The sequence below is a fragment of the Protopterus annectens genome, chromosome 3.part0 (assembly GCF_019279795.1).
Source record: "Protopterus annectens isolate FY-2018-M chromosome 3.part0, PAN1.0, whole genome shotgun sequence".
In the NCBI taxonomy this organism is placed as follows: Eukaryota; Metazoa; Chordata; order Ceratodontiformes; family Protopteridae; genus Protopterus; species Protopterus annectens.
In genome coordinates this window covers 184,783,373-184,801,345 of record NC_056731.1, presented here as the reverse complement: position 1 = coordinate 184,801,345, position 17,973 = coordinate 184,783,373, and the positions used below count along the sequence as shown (strand labels likewise).

The 17,973-nt window shown below is 45.8% G+C and overlaps 1 protein-coding gene across 6 annotated transcripts in view; it reads right to left on the bottom strand.

Annotated features, from left to right (window-relative positions):
• Window positions 1-17,973, bottom strand: part of ZMYND11 (zinc finger MYND-type containing 11) — a 1,778,022-nt gene that overhangs the window by 717,240 nt on the left and 1,042,809 nt on the right. For all 6 annotated transcript variants that reach the window (XM_044064681.1, XM_044064682.1, XM_044064678.1 and 3 more), the window contains one exon: window positions 5,844-5,921. In XM_044064681.1, coding sequence (XP_043920616.1) covers window positions 5,844-5,921 — 78 coding nt within the window. The remainder of the gene's footprint in view (window positions 1-5,843; window positions 5,922-17,973) is intronic.

Sequence of the window (17,973 nt, the reverse complement as noted above, 5' to 3'; positions counted from 1 at the left end):
TGAGGAGTGGCCCAAGTGGCTGCTGCACAAATAGTGTCCAAGGGTAGCCTAGCCTGAAAAGCTGTAGATGTGGCTAGACCTCTGGTAGAATGTGCTTTAGGTTTTTAAATCAGTTGTTTGCCCCTAAGCTGATAAATGTCCGAAATAGTTGAAGACAGCCATCTGGATAAGGTCACTTTAGAAACAGGGAGACCTTTCTTATTTTCAGCATAAGAAAGAAAAAGCTGATCAGACTTCCTAAATTGTTTTGTTCTGTCCAAGTAATATCTGAGTTGGCGATGAACATCTAAGCAATGCAATCTTTGTTCCGCTCTGTCAGAATGATTGGGGAAAAATACTGGAAGATCAATAGATTGGTTTAAATTTGTTTCAGAAGCAACCTTGGGCAAAAAGGATGGATTGGTTCTTAAGGATACTCTATCCTTGTGGAAGACCAAGTAAGGGGGACGAACACAGAGAGCATGAAGTTCAGACACTCTCCTACCCGAGGTAATAGCAACTAGAAAGAGTGTCTTCCAAGAAAGAAATTTTAATGAGCATGTAGCAGCCGGTTCGAAAGGGGGGGAGTATCAAGGATGTCAGCACTAAATTTAGGTCCCACTGCGGTGGAGGATCCCTAATAGGGGGTTTAAGTAGGACTACCCCTCTGAGAAAAGCTTTACACAGTTTGTGAGACATAACGTTGTGGTCTGCAAATCCGACATGGAAATTCGAGATTGCTGCCAACTGGACTTTAACTGTGGAAGACGAAGAACCGGAGTGAAAAATTTCAGCTAGAAAGTCCAAGACTGACTGAATAGGGGCAGTAAAAGGGTCTATGTTCTTAGACTTTGCCCAAAAGGAAAAACGTTGCCATTTGCTAGAATAAATCCTCCTGGTGGAGGACTTTAAAGAAGCTACTATGATGTCTCTAACGGGGTTAGAGATCATAGGAAGCCTGGCTGAGGAAGGAAGTGGAGCAACCAAGCGGTGAGGTTGAGGGAACGAATGGACCGGTGCAGTTGACCCGACTGGCGGGTTAGAAGATCTGGAACTGGGTCCAGATGCCAAGGCTGCACCAAGAGATGGCGATGAAGGAACGGGAACCAAATTTGTCGAGGCCAGTAAGGGGCAATGAGAATCAGCTTGGCTCTCAAGACGGTAGCTTTCTGGAGTACTTGAGGTATTAACGGAAAGGGGGGAAAGGCATAAAGAAGTCCCCGGGGCCAATCCTGGGTTAGAGCGTCTCTGGGGGGATGGCCCGGAAGTGGAAAGAGAGAGAAGAAGTCTGGGCATTTGCTGTTTTGGGGTGTAGCAAAAAGGTCGCAGCATGGGCAGCCCCACTTCTGAAAAATCTCTTCCACTATAGATTGTTTGAGAGACCACTCGTGAGGCATGAGTATAGCTCTGCTCAATCTGTCCGCTATGATGTTGGTTTTCCCGGGGATATGCGTTGCTATCAGAAACCGATGAGAGGAGATCGCCCATTGCCAAAGTCTGAGAGCTTCTCGATACAAAGGATAGGACTTGGTCCCGCCCTGTTTGTTGATGTACCATACCATGGACATGTTGTCCGTGTGAACTGCAATCGTCCCTAAGGGAAGAAAGTAGTTGAGGGCTTGCAACGTTAAAAGCACTGCTCTCATCTCTAGGACATTTATGTGCAGGTGGTATTCGAAAGGTTGCCACGTGCCGTGGACCATCCTGCCCTGATAATGCCCCCCCCACCCGATCAGGGAGGCATCCGATGTGACCGTGGCTACCGGGGCCGAGGGAACAAATGGTCTGCCCTGATGGACTAGGGGGGAAGAAGTCCACCAGGATAGATGGCTCTTGCAGGTCTGTGTCACAAGAATCTTGTGACGCATGGGTAACTGTTGGAAAGACCATTGGGTAAACAACATCCACTGCAGGAGACGCATGTAAAAACGGGGCAGCTGCCATAAGGCCTAACACTTTCAGGACCAACCTGGCTTGTACCTTTTTGCTGCATAGGATCATCCGGACATGGTTTTGGATATCCAGGATTCTTTGGTTTGTTAGGTTTGCTGACATCCGAGTAGTGTCTAGATCTGCGCCTATAAAGGTAATAGATTGGCAAGGCGATAAGGAAGACTTTTCGAAGTTGACTGAAATCCCTAACTGGCTGCAGAGACGTAGTGTGTAATCCCTGGCCTGGAGAAGTTGATGCCTGGTGGTGGCTGAGAGGAGCCAGTCGTCTAGGTACGGAAACACCTGGAATCCCTGATGTCTCAGGTGAGCCGTGACCGCTGCCATGCATTTAGCGAACACTCTGGGGGCTGTAGTGAGACAAAAGGGCAGGGCTCTGAACTGAAAATGACTGGTCCCCAGCCGAAAGCGGAGAAACCTTCTGGAGCGTCTGTGGATTTTTATGTGATAGTACGCATCTTGAAGGTCTATAGAGCACATACAGTTGTTTTTGCCCAGAAAGGGCAAAATCGATTGAAGTGGGATCATCCGAAATCTTGCCTTTTTGACAGACTTGTTTAGCCTGCTGAGGTCTAATATTGGTCTCCAGTCTCCCGTCTTTTTGGGGACCAAAAAGAACCTTGAGTAAATTCCGGATTCTAAATGATCTGTTGGAACTGGCTGGATGGCCCTTTTCTCTAGAAGCTTTGAAACCTCTAGCTTTGCAATTTCCCTTAGACCGGGTGGAACGTCTGGAAGGGATCCTTTTTGAGGGAAGGGTCTTTTCTCGAAAGGTATTTTGTAACCCTCGGATATGATCGACTGTACCCATTTGTCTTGAGAGAGGGAAAGCCAGGCTTCTGGGTACAGAGACAATCTTCCCCCGACTGCCTCCAAGGGTGGGCAGTCGGGCAACACCTCAGGGATGCTGGAAGGGCTTGTCAGAGAGAGGCTCTCTGCTGCCCTGGTTCTGCGGACCCCCTCTGCCCCTAGGGCGGCGTCTGTTGTTATTACCCCCTCTGCCTCTGGGGGTAAACTGACCACGTGCGTCAGGCGTGACTCCCTGTGATTTTCGGAACCACATTTTCCCTCCCTTCTGACCCTTGGGGTAAGGACTAGAAGGGGTGGAGAAACGGACTCCTACGGCAGAAAGAGTCATGCCGTCTTGCTCGCACCTGGTCAAAGTGTCCTTCACCTGAGGGCCAAACAAAGTTGTCCCATCAAAGGGAGAGTTTGTGAAGGATGCCTTAAAAGGGTCTGCAAAATTACAAAGCCGCATCCAGGACTGACGTCTGAGAGCCACTCCTGTGCCTGCGGCTCTACTCGCCCCATCGGCTGCATAAGAAATGAGCCGCATGGAGGAGTTAGTTATGGAATTTAGGATTCCCAGCTGAGAGGCAATCTTCTCTTGAGCCCCTGCAGCTGACGGATCCTGTACTACTTCACCCAATTCTTTGAGGATATCTCTTTGAAGTCGGGTGAAGTGACATAAATAATTCAGCTTAGCATAGCAAAGGTCGCTGAGGAAAACATCCGCTTACCATACCTGTCCATGGTCCTAGACTCCTTGTTAGGAGGATGGACTGGTACGGAAGGATCTGCAAGTTCCTTCTTGGTGGCGGCTGCCACCACCATGGCATCAACCGGGACACCTTTAGTGAGAAACTGTTTTTCAGTGGGGGCCGTGATAAATTTAGAAGGCCTCCTGGGGACTGGTTCCACCGAATCAGGAGATGCCCACGCCTTTCGAGCTATCATGTCCATGAGGGGGTCGAAAGGCGGAGACACCCAGGAGGTGGAGGGTCGAGATCCAAACACCTCCAGGTATACCGATTCATCCTTGGAGGGATTAATGGAGGGCCAGTTCCCCCTCTGTTTTAGGAGTTCAAGGATGTCTGAAAAGGAGACATCCTCAGAGGGGGATCTTGGGGACCCCTCCGATTCATCTAAATCGGTATCTGATGTCGTAGACTCAGGGGAGTCTAAGTGCTTCCTCTTGCAGGTCCTCTTACGCGGGGGTTCCCCTGACGGATCAGGAGAAACCTCGGAAGAGGAAGTTCTTCCCAATGGGGAAACCTGGGGCGATGGATCTCTGGGTCCGGGAGCAAGAGAGTGGGAAGAGATATCTACAGACACCGTGGAGGGAGGAGCTAAAGGAACCGACTGCTGACTGAGCTCGGGGGCTAGCACACTCCTCATCACCACGAAGGCTCCCCTCCCGGGGAGGACAGAGAGCTCCCGCTCCGAAGAAACAGGAATTCCCGGCCCCACCGAAAGGGAAGGCTCTGAAGCAGATGTCGGTGCCGAGCTCACCAAGGCTGAAGCTCCGAGAGGGAGAACGGGATCAGACAAAGGTCCGATGCCACTCGCCCCCTCGGAACCGACCAGGGAAGCCCAACGACCGGATCCCTCCAAGGAAGGTCTCAAGGAGGAGATAGGAGTCGAAAACGACGGAGCCGAAAGGGGTGGTATCGGCTCTGAAGCAGCAACAGTCATAGTGCCAATAATCTCCGGCTCCGAGCTCTGAAGGAGAGTCGAAGGAGGAATTTCTGGAGGGTGTGGAATAGCGATCGTCTGCTGAGACGGGCTATGGAGCATCTGGGCCAGTGCCTGTGATTTCAGCAGTCTACTCACCACTCTCTCCAAGTCATGGTCTGAGAGTCTGGAAGACCTTGAGGATCGGCTCCGATGGCTCCGCTCCGAAAGTAAGGGGGAGGCCGGAGCCGAGTGGATAGACTCCAGCGAAGGACATCTAGATCTCTTTCTCGATGGAGCCATCGGAGCCAAAGAACTTTCGGTTCCAGTTGGAGCCGACAGCTTGTCGGCTCTGAGCTGGGCTAGAGATGTGTCGGCTCCAGCCAGAGCCGACGCAGGCTTTGAAGCAAGGGTATCGGCTCCAGCCGGAGCAGACAAAGGTACCGAAGCCAGGGTGTCGGCGCCGATACTATAACTTCCGAGAAGGAAGGATCGGCTCCAGACGGAGCCTATCTCGACTCCAGTGGAGTCGGAGCCAAGGCCACAGACTTAGACACTGAAGGCTGGGCCTTGGATGGCTTTGAGGGCTTCCCTGAGCCAGACTTAGCCGGGGAGCTCTCAGGCTTGAGGAGACCTCTTAAAATCAATTTATTTCTACGTTCCTGCAGGACTCTCTGGCTGAAAGAGTGGCAAATAGCACAGGAGTCCTGCAGGTATAGGGGTCCCAGGCAATAAATACAAGAAGTGTGACCGTCTGTCAGAGACATCTTCTGACAGCACGAGTCACACTTCTTGAAACCTGAGACCCTAGTGTCTTTAGACATGTCTGAGTCCTAACACAAACACACACACCACTCAGTCCAAAAAATCACACTGACTATACCAAAAAACTAAGTACAGTGAATAAAAACACACACACACCTAAACAAATCCTGACAGGAAACTGTTTGGGAGGGTAAGGCCTAAGGCCTGAAAAAAAGGAAATATGGATAAGGGACGGGAAGCTAACGGGGATGGAGCTAAGTGAATCGGGTAACTAACAAACTATAAATAAGAAAAAATTTAAGGTACTGGGATGTCTAAATTTCTCAAAAAGAGTAATTAAATTCACTTACCAGGATCTGGCAAAAAAGGTGACCTCATGAGCGAGCAGCAAACGAGATCTGGGTAATCACCGCCTTGCATCATGGGATATGGGGCTGCCTCGAGCTGGTAAAAGTGACTCTCGAGCTTAGCAAGTGCCGAGTCGGAGCCGAGGATCGGCTCCGAACCCATCCAGCAAGAATGAAGGCGAGATTGACAACTTAACATCACAAGTTCAAAATGAACATGCATGACGACAAACCAAGTCTGTAAAATCCAAATTATTAAAAAAATACATAATAAGCACATAGTCAGAAAACAAAGTATCAAAACCAAAGATTAACACAGCACATCTCTAACATGCAGACAGAACTTACCCGCTCCTTCATTCGATTCACTATGTACCGAAGATAAATGCTCATTGACTGTTTGTCTGTGCCCTTCTTTTTCAACACCTGTTTGAAAAAAGCATAACCAACCATGAAGAAATGCATGATGTGATAAAGATTAAGACCTGTAACACAATAATACATTTTTCTCACTTCCCACAGGACTATATTTATTTAGCAAAGTGGATACACTGGCCTGCATGTGTAGGAACAAGTAGCAACTCAAGAAAAATCTACCACAAAAACCCTTACACTATGCAGTTAACAAGTAAATATAAAAATCAATTGCCTCCAGAATTAAACAGTGGATATCTTATAAACATTCAAAAAGGAGTTCTGCTACATACCTACAATCAACTGCATTACTAGCTGAGTTAAGTACAAACTTGCAGTGTTAAAGATTGTACTGCATTTCATTTTTCTGTCTATTTGTCTCATTGAATATTGTGTCTGTGCCTCTCTGTAGTTATTTATTTTTCTATTTAATTGTTTCATAGAATACTGTAGTCTCTCTCTGTCTCTGCAGTTAGTTTCCCGCCCGCTCTCCCTGTTCTTGTTTTGGTACTAATCTTGGTGGCTTTGGAATTACCCGCCCGTCCTGCAAATTTGTGTTTGAACACTCCTCATGGGTCTATCTCATTTGCCCACTCAACTGAGTTTAGTGAGATCATATTTTGACTTTAAACACTCTTACCAGTCCCATCTGTTCAGGTGTATCCCAGCTCTATTCCATTCTAGTGTCACTAGATCACTCTACCTAAAACAGAGATAACATTTGTGAAGGGCAAGCCACTTAAGCCCTTAATTTTGAATTATCTTCTGTTTCTCCTTTCTCCCTTTCCACTTTCCAAAAAAAAAAAAAAAACATTTCTAAGCTTGTTTCCTGCCTTTTCTGTAACTAGTCTAGTCCAGATACAGGTTTGCTGTAACCAGGACTGTGTAAGCCTCTGAGCCCCCAAAGCCTTTCTGAGCTGACGGGAAGCCTTCTAGCTTATCAGTGGGAGTGGTAAGCACTAGGTAGCCTATCTACCACAAGAGTGGTTCCTGGCCCAGAAATTGTAGTTTATTGACCATTTGGGTAGTTTTTCCATCTCTTTCAACTTTCAAGTTTAAAAGCCTGCATTTGGGCTTGTTTCCCACCTTTCCTGTAACTAGTCTACTCCAGATACAGATTTGCTGTATCCAGGACTGTTTGCAAGCTTCTGAAACCCCCCCCCAAGCCTTTCTGTGTTGGAGGGAAGAATTCTAGCTTATCAGTGGGAGTGATAAGCACTAGGTAAGCCTATCTACCACAGGATCCAGGTACAGATTTGTTAGTTTTAGCACTTGAATTTGCTTATTCGTGCTCAGCACTTGTTCAGAACTTGTTAGCACTAAATAAGCTACAAATTACTACAGCACTCAACCTACCTCTTTACCTACAGGAAAACAGTTTTTGTATGTACTTTCCTCACTTGCTTAGAGATAAACAGGTCTTATACTCACTTTCCTCACTTGTCTAGAGGAAAGTAGTTTTTTATTCAGGCATGTCCAAGGGTCAGCTCCTAGTGTTCTCTCCTGTCTACCTGATGAATCTGGGCATCTTGGGGCAATGTAGCAATTGCCTCATGTACACAGACAACCTTCCCCTCCTACCACCCAACACCACAACCTGTGAGAGATGCACTTATCTAGCCAAACTGGAGCTAAACCTCTCTCCAAGCAATACTGAACATGACAGTCAAGAGGAGAAGGTAAACACTTGCACCATACCACACTCATCACATAGTCCCACTAAACCTACACCACCAAAATCCACACACAGAAACACAAAAACATTTGTGGAGGCTCTCAATAATAACCTGTTCAAACAACACAGACCTTCACAGCAGAAATGCAAGTAACCTCCACCCCCCAACACAACCCAAATGACACATAGCCCACAGACTCAGTGTGTCACTCAACCACAGCCCATAAGGCAAAACAACGTACCCAACACACTAGTCATGAGTGACTCTATAGTCAGGCACACTGATGTCCCACTCACCAGGCTAAACAAGGAGTAGGTTACTGTCAGCTGCCTGTCGGGTGCCAGCATCCACCACATAACCCATGCACTCAGGTCACTCCACACCAAGTACAAATATGACTCTGTCATTGTCCATGTTGGTGTGAATGACCTGAGATGTACCTTCCTGGACTACATGAAAAGAGACATGGAAGAGCTCTCTGATCTTGTAGCCCAGGCAGGTATGACCTTAGCCCTGAGTAGCATCCTGCCATCGCCCAGAATGATACCGCAGTACAAGGACAAAATGATTGACTTCAACAATTGACTAACCTTCTGGTGTCATTCTAAAGGGAACCAGTATCTGTCTGCCTGGGACGACATGGTCGACAGACCACAATGCTTTGCCAGAGATGGCCTGCACCTGTCCGGATACTGGCTAAGGCTCTTGCTGCTCCTGTAGTGCCTTTTTTAGGCAAGGTTTAAATGACAAATTCACCACCGGAACAGGAACAGGCAAGCAAAACCTGAGGGTAATGCTACTCAATGCTAGAAGTCTAAATCTCAAAATGCACTCCCTAGAGGCACTCCTTAAAATGGAGGACATCGATATCTGTGCAGTGACTGAGATCTGGTTTAAGGCTCGAGAGAGCACCTCTGCATTACCAGGCTATAACTTATACCACACTTTCCGGCCACCTAACCTGGACCGGAACACCAAAGGCGGAGGTGTGTCTATATTCATTAAGGATATCCACACCTCCAGGCTAGGTGCTCAGCATAAGGTATCCGAGGCTATCCAAGTGCTACTAACTCTGGGCAAAACTGCAATCCAAATTGCAGCTTGCTACATATCCCCCACCATGCCCCAGGATTCCCACTCCTCTTTTCTTGATATACTGGAAAATATTAGGGTTCAACCAAACACCCTAATAATGGGCGATTTCAACTACCCCACCATTAACTGGGAAAACTACTTATGTACCAACTCCTTCACTCAATGCTTTCTGGAATTCATAAATTCCAATCCCCTGGATCAACTTATCCACACCCCCACCAAGGGCAACAATATCCTAGACCTAGTCATTACCAACATGAGTGACCGGTGTTCCACACCTGAAGTCAACTACTAGTTGGTCAGATCTGACCATAAGCTAATCAACCTAGATATCCACATCCCGCTCCCACCCCCCCATCAGGAAATCACGGTAAAAAATTTCTCCAAAGTCAACTTCATGCTTCTTAAGACAGAAGTGGCAAACTTCATGATACCCATGCACATGGACAATACAGTTACGACTGCTGAATCCTAAACAGATGCACTCTATAAGTACTTACACGAGTGCTTGGATCATGCTATCCCAAACAGAACCAAGATGCTATCCTCCAAAAAAAGGAAGCCAGTCTGGTGGACCCTGCCATAAACAAACTCTACAACAAAAGGAAGAAACTGTTGCAAAAGAGGGTAAAATCCCATGAGTGGAGGAGTTCCCTGGTCAGCCTCAGTAAGAAGCTGAGATCCCTTATAAGATCCTCCAAAGCTAGCTACGAAAACAAAATCACCACTGATTCTAGGGACAACCACAAGCATTCTATAGCTATGTCAAGAATCTCAATGGCAACACACAGATCTGCACTGAGCTACAGCACAACGGCATGAAAATTACAGAACCAACTGATATTGCCAACATCCTGGCAGATAGGTTCAGTGCTAACTTTACCCCCCCACCCCCTAAAGGGCCCATATCTATACAGGAAGAATGCAGAGTTCCTGTAATCACAACTATGCAAGTATAAACTGCACACTCTAAAACCAAAAACACAGCATCCCTGGGAAAGGACAACATCCCAGGCTGCGTTTTACATGAACGTCAGAACGAACTGGCTCCCCACCTAAGCACCATGTTAAGTCATAGTCTCACATCAGGCTTTGTGCCCACTGAATGATGCACAGCAACAGTTATCCCATTCCACAAAGGGGGAGCCACCACTGATCCCGGGAACTATCACCCTATCAGCCTGACGGAGCCTGGTCTGTAAGGCCATCGAACGTATCATCATGGAACTTATAAACAAAGACATTGGTAACCTCCAAACTCTGGACCCCACTCAGTTCGGGTTTGTGAAAGGCAGATCATGCCTCCTGAACCTTATCGACTTCTTTGAGGCAGTCACCAAAGCTGTAGATGAGGGTAAGGTGGTTCACACAGCCTATCTTGACCTTGCCAAGGCTTTTGCCACCATCCCCCCATTCTGGAATTATAGCTAAACTCACTAAACTAGGTATAAATCCCTTCGTCACAAGATGGGTTGCCAATTGGCTCACTGACAGACCCCACACTGTAAAAGTTGCAGACTCCAAATCTGACTTCAAACCAGTGACAAGTGGAGTACCACAGGGTTCAGTCCTAGGACCTCTCCTGTTTGGTATCTACTTCTCTGAAGTACATGCTAACACAGAAGGCCTTTGGCTAACAAAGTTCACAGATGACTGCAAACTAGGAGTCATAGTTGAGTCCCCAAATGATGTGGACATCCTATAGAAGGGCCTCACTGAGACAGATGCCTGGTGTCAGAGCCATGGCCTCAAGCTCAATGACAAAAAGTGCAGTGTCATCCCCTTTGGTAAAAACTCTGTACTCATAAACTACCACATAGGCGACAGTCTATTTAACGCCAAATGTGTGATAAGAGACCTGGGGACCCAGGTGAACAGTAGTCTCTCCTTTGATAATCACATTGCCACAGTAGTCAGGAAATCCTTCTACATGGCACACCTCATCACAAAAGGGTTCTCATCTAGGAAAAAAAGAGGTCACTGTTCCCCTCTACTCGACACTCATTAAACCTATTATAGAGTACAACACCCCTTTTGGAATGTACCTCACAAGACATCTACAGCAGCTGGAAAGGCCACAGAAGTACCTCACAAAGAGGATTACTGGCCTCAAACAGATGCCCTACACTGACCGTCTCAAAAAACTCCAGCTTTACACTGTAGCATATCGTCTACTCCGAGGTGATCTCTGCCTAACATAAACCTATGTCAAACCCAGAGCTGTTGGACATGTTCCACTTAAAGAAATCCCAATCCCTCCAAGCTACATGCTCTAGGGACCTAAACTTTATGACCACTATAAACAGGACATGCTGAATGGATAGATTCCTGTCCCAGAGACTTCCCATACCCTGGAACAAGCTACCCATCTATGTCAAGCAAAGTTCCTCATTAGCACTCTTCAAGAAAAATCTTGATAAGTGGATGGGAAATAGGAAATACACCCTGGGGATCACTTCTGTGGCTCTGCTCAAGAGGGGCACAGGAATATAACTTCTTTGGGTGGCGTGAGCCTGGGAACCTTGTTGGCTAGGCTTACTTAGGCCCTTGGGCCAATAGGTTCATAGCTAAGTACTAGGCTACGAGTACAGCAGGCAAAATGGACTCAATTCAGTTACTTAAAACTACAATGTGCAATGACAAAACAAAGCTTAACCTGCACGCTCTTTGAGCACAGGTCTGCTATATCCTGCAACTGCAGCTAAGCATCTAAATGCTGCACTTCTGCAGAAGTGACAAGGTACTGCTGTAACTAAGAATGCTGTGCATGTGAAGTTAAGAAACATATCACCTTTAGTCTTTACTCATATTAGAGTCATGAGATCTGTGTATTGTGTGCACCACACTCTTCCTGCATTTTCTACACAACTTTACATGTCTACAAGCATTTGTAATCAAGGGTAATTAAATCACCATACAGGTAATATAATGTTACATGCATGGTCATGGGGTGGGGGTGAGCATAACACAATATGCAAGCATTTATTTAGAGAAAGACTACTACACTCTACTCCCATTTGTGCTTAAAAACATTACAAATGGAATGCTTTTTTTTATTACTTTTAATTGTCTTAATGGACTGCTTTATTGGTTTTAATTCATCAGATGACCCATGGGTTTCTCTCTGATTTAAAGTGACTCTAACTGAATAGGCTATTTATTCAATGTGTTTTGTTCTTTTGTTGGTTTTAGTCCATTCAAGGCACTGTCCCCGCGGCACCAGGAAAAAAAAATAAGCTGAACTACTGGTTTACTCATGGTACAGGCTGCTCATGATATGGAGACTTTAGAGATTAGCACACAATAAGCCTTAGAGAGGGCAAATCCTTTGCTTTTATAAGTAAGCAAACTTCTTAGATGTTACTGCCCCGATGCAGAAAGCACCTACATGTTGTTTCTAATCTCACCCAGGGTTCAACACCCTTCCTTTAAGATCAACAATAATGTGCTGCCTCACTGCTCCACTCCCTCACCTTGCCAGATCTCCCAAGCTCCCATGTTGCTTATCAAATGTGGATCATCTGGGGCTTTATCCCACTATGCAATGGAGCTGGTAAGCGTAGCTTCCATACAACTAATCAAACATGGGTAATACGTGCCATAGCCAGTGCTTTACCCCACCACAAAATGGAAAGTACAGTTGTGTACACTTCACATAAATGTAGATATTTGAGTGTATTCACTGCTGCAGTCCTGACTTGTGGGATTTCCTGCTGTGGAAGTCCTTGACTGGCCCAACTACCAGAGTAAAAATCTCCCTCCTCCCAAAACTGGTGGATGCCCTACCCTGATGTCCATCCGCTTGGATATAAAGGGAGCCAGCTGCCACCATGACATCAGTTTATACTTGCTCCTTAGAAGGTAGGAACCCCCAGGATGAAGCATAAACAAGGGACAAAGGATAATAAAGGGGTCTACAGGGTGACCACCCAGGGGGTCCTCTGGCTATTGAAGAGAATAGGAACAGACTACTAATGTAGGCAAAAATGGGGAAGGGAGGGAGGGAAAGAAGACTGCAACAGTGAATACAATTACAATCAAACATCTACATTTATAGTAATGTGCACACAACTGTACTATGTTCTTCGTGTTTCACTGTTGCAGTTTTGACTTGTGGGATGATTCTCAAAGCTGAGATAAAGGTGGAAGGACAAATACAGGGAAGAGAGGATGCCCTGCAAGATGGCAGTGGCACATCCTGCTCTAGACTTGGAGAAGACAGATATGTGACCGTGTTTGGTAAAGGTACACACAGATGACCAGGTAGCAGCTTCCAAAATGTCTATGGTAGGAACTCCTTTCAGGAAGGCAGCAGAGGTAGATGTGGCGTTAATAGTGTAAGTTCTTACAGACTCAGGAGGCTTTTTGCCATGGTGGCTGTAACAAAAGGAAATACAGTGATGGTTTCCCTTCTGAGCCAATGGCAAAGGACACAAAGAGCTGGTCTCTGCCAGGGCCCTGTGGCCTAGAACCCCCTGCCTGGAGGTTCCTGAGGACCACTGCCTGTGCCTTTTTGATTGCTGCTGCCTGTGAGGTCTTTCCCTCCATGGTTTTCTCTGGCCACCTTTTCATTGAGAGGGAAAGGACTAGTGTTTAGTGAGAAAATTCCTACTAAACATATGAGGCTGAACTCGGAGGAAGTCCTTTACAGTTTGCATCAATTTTGCTTTATCTTTCATCTTTCTTAGCACAGCCTCAGACCCAAAAAGGGAGTCCTTATCTGGGGTACATCTAGAAGTTTGGATTTGACATGGTCTGGTAGAGTCTGTTCCTTAAGATAAGCATGTCTTCTAATGACCAAGTCAAATGCAGCTGCTCAGCTAGAGGCTTCCATAGCATCATAGCCTCAGTGTGAAGAGTGTCTAGCCACCTGGGAGCTGCAATAGCAAAGGTCCAACAACTCCTTAGATGTGTTCCTTTCCTACAGGGAGGAAATCTTTTGTTTCATTTTATCCAAAATACTTTGTTGGTATTTTATCATATGAAACTGGCATTTAAGGGCCCTCATGGCTAGGGTGGCAAAAGTGTAGACTTTTGTTTACGAAACCTATCAATGGCCCTGCTTTCCTTGTTAGTAGGTACAGGGTTCTTAGAAGAGCTGACCACCCAAGAGTACTTTTTACTCTGGTAGTCGGGCCAGCCAAGGACTTCCACAGCAGGAAATCCCACGTCAGGACTGCAACAGTGAAACACAAATAACATCTAGCGATGCACAAACTAGTGATGTGGTCTGTGTTTGTGTGTAGTCTTACCTTTTACTGAAGGAAAAAGTACTGAAATGAAAGAACTATGTTCTGCTCTAGCTACTTTGTGTATCAATATTTTCTGCTTCTGTTAATCAAAGGTCACTGTCCACTGCATCCTCCCAAACAGTTTCAAGCTTGCCAAATGGCGCCCACAGTAAGGGCTTTCTGGAAGGGAATTCCTCAAAAACAAATTATCTTCTCAAACACCTCTTAAAACTCTCAATTCTCAAACTCTTCTCATTTCTTCCTGATGAACCACTGCACAAGAAAGAAAGTGAAATCAGTATACACTATGTACATTTTTTAATGACTTGTAAAAATGCAAATACTAACTTGTAGAGTATCTCCTAGTCATAACATGGATCATAACAGATGCAGGAAGTTTCTGGCAAGTTTGAGGGTACTTACATGAAAGGCTTGCACAGCTTATTTCAAAACAGGCCAAAAATCAAAATAATACAACACTACTGACCCAATGCTAGTTTGCATAGCTGATAAGAATGGGTACCCCTTGTTAATGTGCCACATAAAGGAAAGTTGTGTGAAATCTTACCATAACCATAGATGTCCTTCTATTCCAATGTTGCAGTATTCTACATGTGGGTTTATCCTTCTTCCTCTCCAGTTCATCCGGCCAGGATTCCAAAGTTTTTCAGTCCCTTTAGGTGCGTCGGACATTTGACGTGGCAGCAGGAATGTGGGCCATAAAAGTGACATCTGCACACACCAGCCCTCAGAACATTTCAGCCACCAGTCATACCTCAGTTGCTCCTGCTTCTCATGGACGTCAGATTAAGAAAATTCAGATAAGTACCCTGTTGGGGATTCTTTCAGTCCTCCTGTTGTTTTATATAGTCTGGTCATGTCATTGGAAAAGGGCAAGTGTAACTGTGGTCGGCAGATTCCACACAAAGACAACCACGATCAGTGCCTCTTTTGCTTAGGTAAGGAACACAACCACGAGAACTGCATGACTTGTTAGGCATTTGTACCCAAGACCTTATGTCGCCATTTGCATGCTTTAAATAAAGAAGTTATGTACTTACCATAACGTTCCATGTGAGTTGTTCATCTCGCCTTCATTCTTACTGACGGGTTCGGAGCCGATCCCTCGGTTCTGAGTTGGCCTACTACAAAGCTCGTGGATTTCAAGTAGCTCAAGGCCAAGTCCCTATCCCATGATGCACCTAGAGTTACCTTAGATCTTGTTTGCTGCATATAATACCATATGTCATTCTATAACTCCATAAGAGAGAAAGTATAGAAGGGTTGAGTGACCAGGAAGGATCTAGCATCTCAGCCTTCTGAAAGCCCAGGAGGGGGTAGGAGGGAAGCACGTAAGAATGAAGACGAGATGAACAACTCACATGGAATGTTATGGTAAGTACATAACTTCTTTGTGAAGTTGTTCCATCTCGCCATTCACTCTTAATGATGGGTAGCATCACAAGCACCATCTACCTCGGGTGGCTTACAGGAGTATATTTTTCAGGACCGTGGATCCAAAGGAGGCCCTGTCAACTTTGTAATGAGTGATAAAGGTATGAGGTTTCGACCAAGTGGGTGCTGCACAAATGTTATCAATAGGAAGTCTGGCAGAAAAAGCAGAGGATGTAGAAACTGCTCTGGTTGAATGAGCATTAATTGTATGCTTTAAGGGCATATTGGCAGCTGAATAAGCAAAGGTGATACTATCATATAACCATTTAGACAGAGTTGTTTTAGCCACTGGCATACCTTTCCTAGAGTCTGAAAAAGAAACAAAAATCTGATCTGATTTCCTGAAATCTTTTGTTCTATCCAAATAAAATCTGAGCTGTCTGTGAACATCAAGTTTGTGCAGCATGTACTCTAGATTGTTGGAGTGATTGGGGAAGAAAACTGGCAAATCAATAATTTGGTTGAGATTAGTTTCAGTGCAAACTTTGGGCAAAAAAGAGGGGTTTGTTCGAAGTGAGACTCTGTCAGCATGGAAAATCAAATAAGGAGGCTTAATGGACAAGGCCTGAAGCTCTGACACTCTGCAGGCAGAAGTAATAGCCACTAAAAAGATGGTTTCCATGACAAGAATTTGAGGTCACATGAGGAAGCTGGTTCAAATGGAGGAAGAATTATGTGGAAAAGCATAAAATTTAGATTCCATGGGGAATAGGGAATTTTCACAAGTGGTCTAATATGAAAGGTCCCTTTGAGAAATGCTCTGGATAATTTGTGTGACATAATATTCAACCCTTCGAATCCAAGATGAAAGTTAGATATCAGCAAGTTGAACACGGACTGTTGCTGCTGCAGCTCCTTCACTGAAGATCATGGTCAAGAATTCTAGTATAGAGGCCATGGAGGCTTGGTAAGGATCAATATTGTTTTTTGAGGCCCACATAGAAAATTTTTTCCATTTGCTCAGGTATAGCTTCCTCGTAGAGGATTTATGAGAGGATAAGAGAATTTGCTTTGTCTCATTGGAAAGGTTATGGAACCTGGCTATGATGGGAATTGGAGCAGCCAAGCTGTCAGCTTCAGGGATTGCAGAGAGGGATGACGTTCCCCCGATGAGTGCGTCAGAAGGTCCGGAACTGGGCCCAGAATCCAAGGGTCCTCCAAAAGATGAAGTCGAAGGAAGGGGAACCAACTCTGATGAGGCCAATGAGGAGCAATTAGAATGATGGTTCTTCCCAGAGTATTTGCTTTCTGTAGAAACTTGGGTATTAATGGGATTGGTGCAAATGCATATAGGAGACCCGGAGGCCAATCGTGAACAAGTGCGTCCCTTGGGGCTTCTCCCAGCGGGGGAATCAGGACAAAGTAGCTTCTGCATTTCGTGTTCATGTGACTGGCGAAAAGATCGCAGCAAGGCTGGCCCCATCTGTGGAATATCCTGTCCACTATTTCTTTCTTCAGGGACCACTCATGGGGCTACAAAATTGCTCTGCTCAGCTTGTATGCTATCATGTTGGACTTCCCCGGGATGTGCATTGCTAACAGAAAGTGATGGGTGGATATAGCCCACTGCCATACTCTCTTAGGGCCTCTCGACAAGGGGGACATGACCTGGTTCTTCCTTGTTTGTTCAAGTACCAGACTACTGACATGTCTGTCTGAATCGCAATTGTACCCAGTAAGAGAGTCTTGGAAGTACTACAATGCCAAAAGTACTGCTCTCATCTCTAAGACACTGATATGCAGATGTGTCTCTTGATCGGTCCATGTAACTTGGGCTGCCCTTCCATGAAAAATGCCCCCCCAACCCTATCAGGGAGGCATCCTTAATCACTGTGGCTATTGGTGGGGGTAAAACAAAGGGACATCCTATTGTGACAAAGTGAGCTCAACCATCACTGAAGATCCTTTTTGCAGGAGTCTGGGATCATTATCATGTGAGACATGGGGAGCTCTTGTTAAGACCATTGAGTAAACAACAGCCATTGCAGTATCCGCATGTGCATACGACCCAGTGGTATGGCTAGAATTGCTGCTGCCATCATACCTAACAATTTCAGAACTTCTGATGCTGGAGTCTTGTTTTTTTATATTAGAATGTGGACCTGCTGACGGAGGAGTAATACTCTTTCTACTGGAAGTCTTAGCATGGTGGTGGTGGTTTCTAGTTCTGCTCCGATAAAGACAATATATACTCCAAAGGCGACAAGGCAGATTTTTCTGAGTTTACTGTAATGCCCAGCTGGTTGCAGAGTGACAGTAGATTCCCTGACCTGAATGAGTTGATGCCTGGTGGTGGCGGTGAAAAGCCAATCGTCTAGGTACGGAAACACCTGGAATCCTAAACATCTCAGGTGAGCCGTGACCACTGCCATGCATTTGGTGAACACTATGGGGGCTGTAGTGAGACCAAAGGGCAGGGCTTGAAACTGGTAATGATTGGCTCCCAGAAGGAAGCGCAGATGATCCCTGGATGGCCTGGCCATTTTTATGTGGTAGTACGCATCCTGGAGATCTATCCAGCACATCCAATTGTCTTTAAGAAGGGAAGTCTCGACTGAAGCGTGACCATCCAAAACTTCTCTTTCCTTACAGATTTGTTTAGTCTGC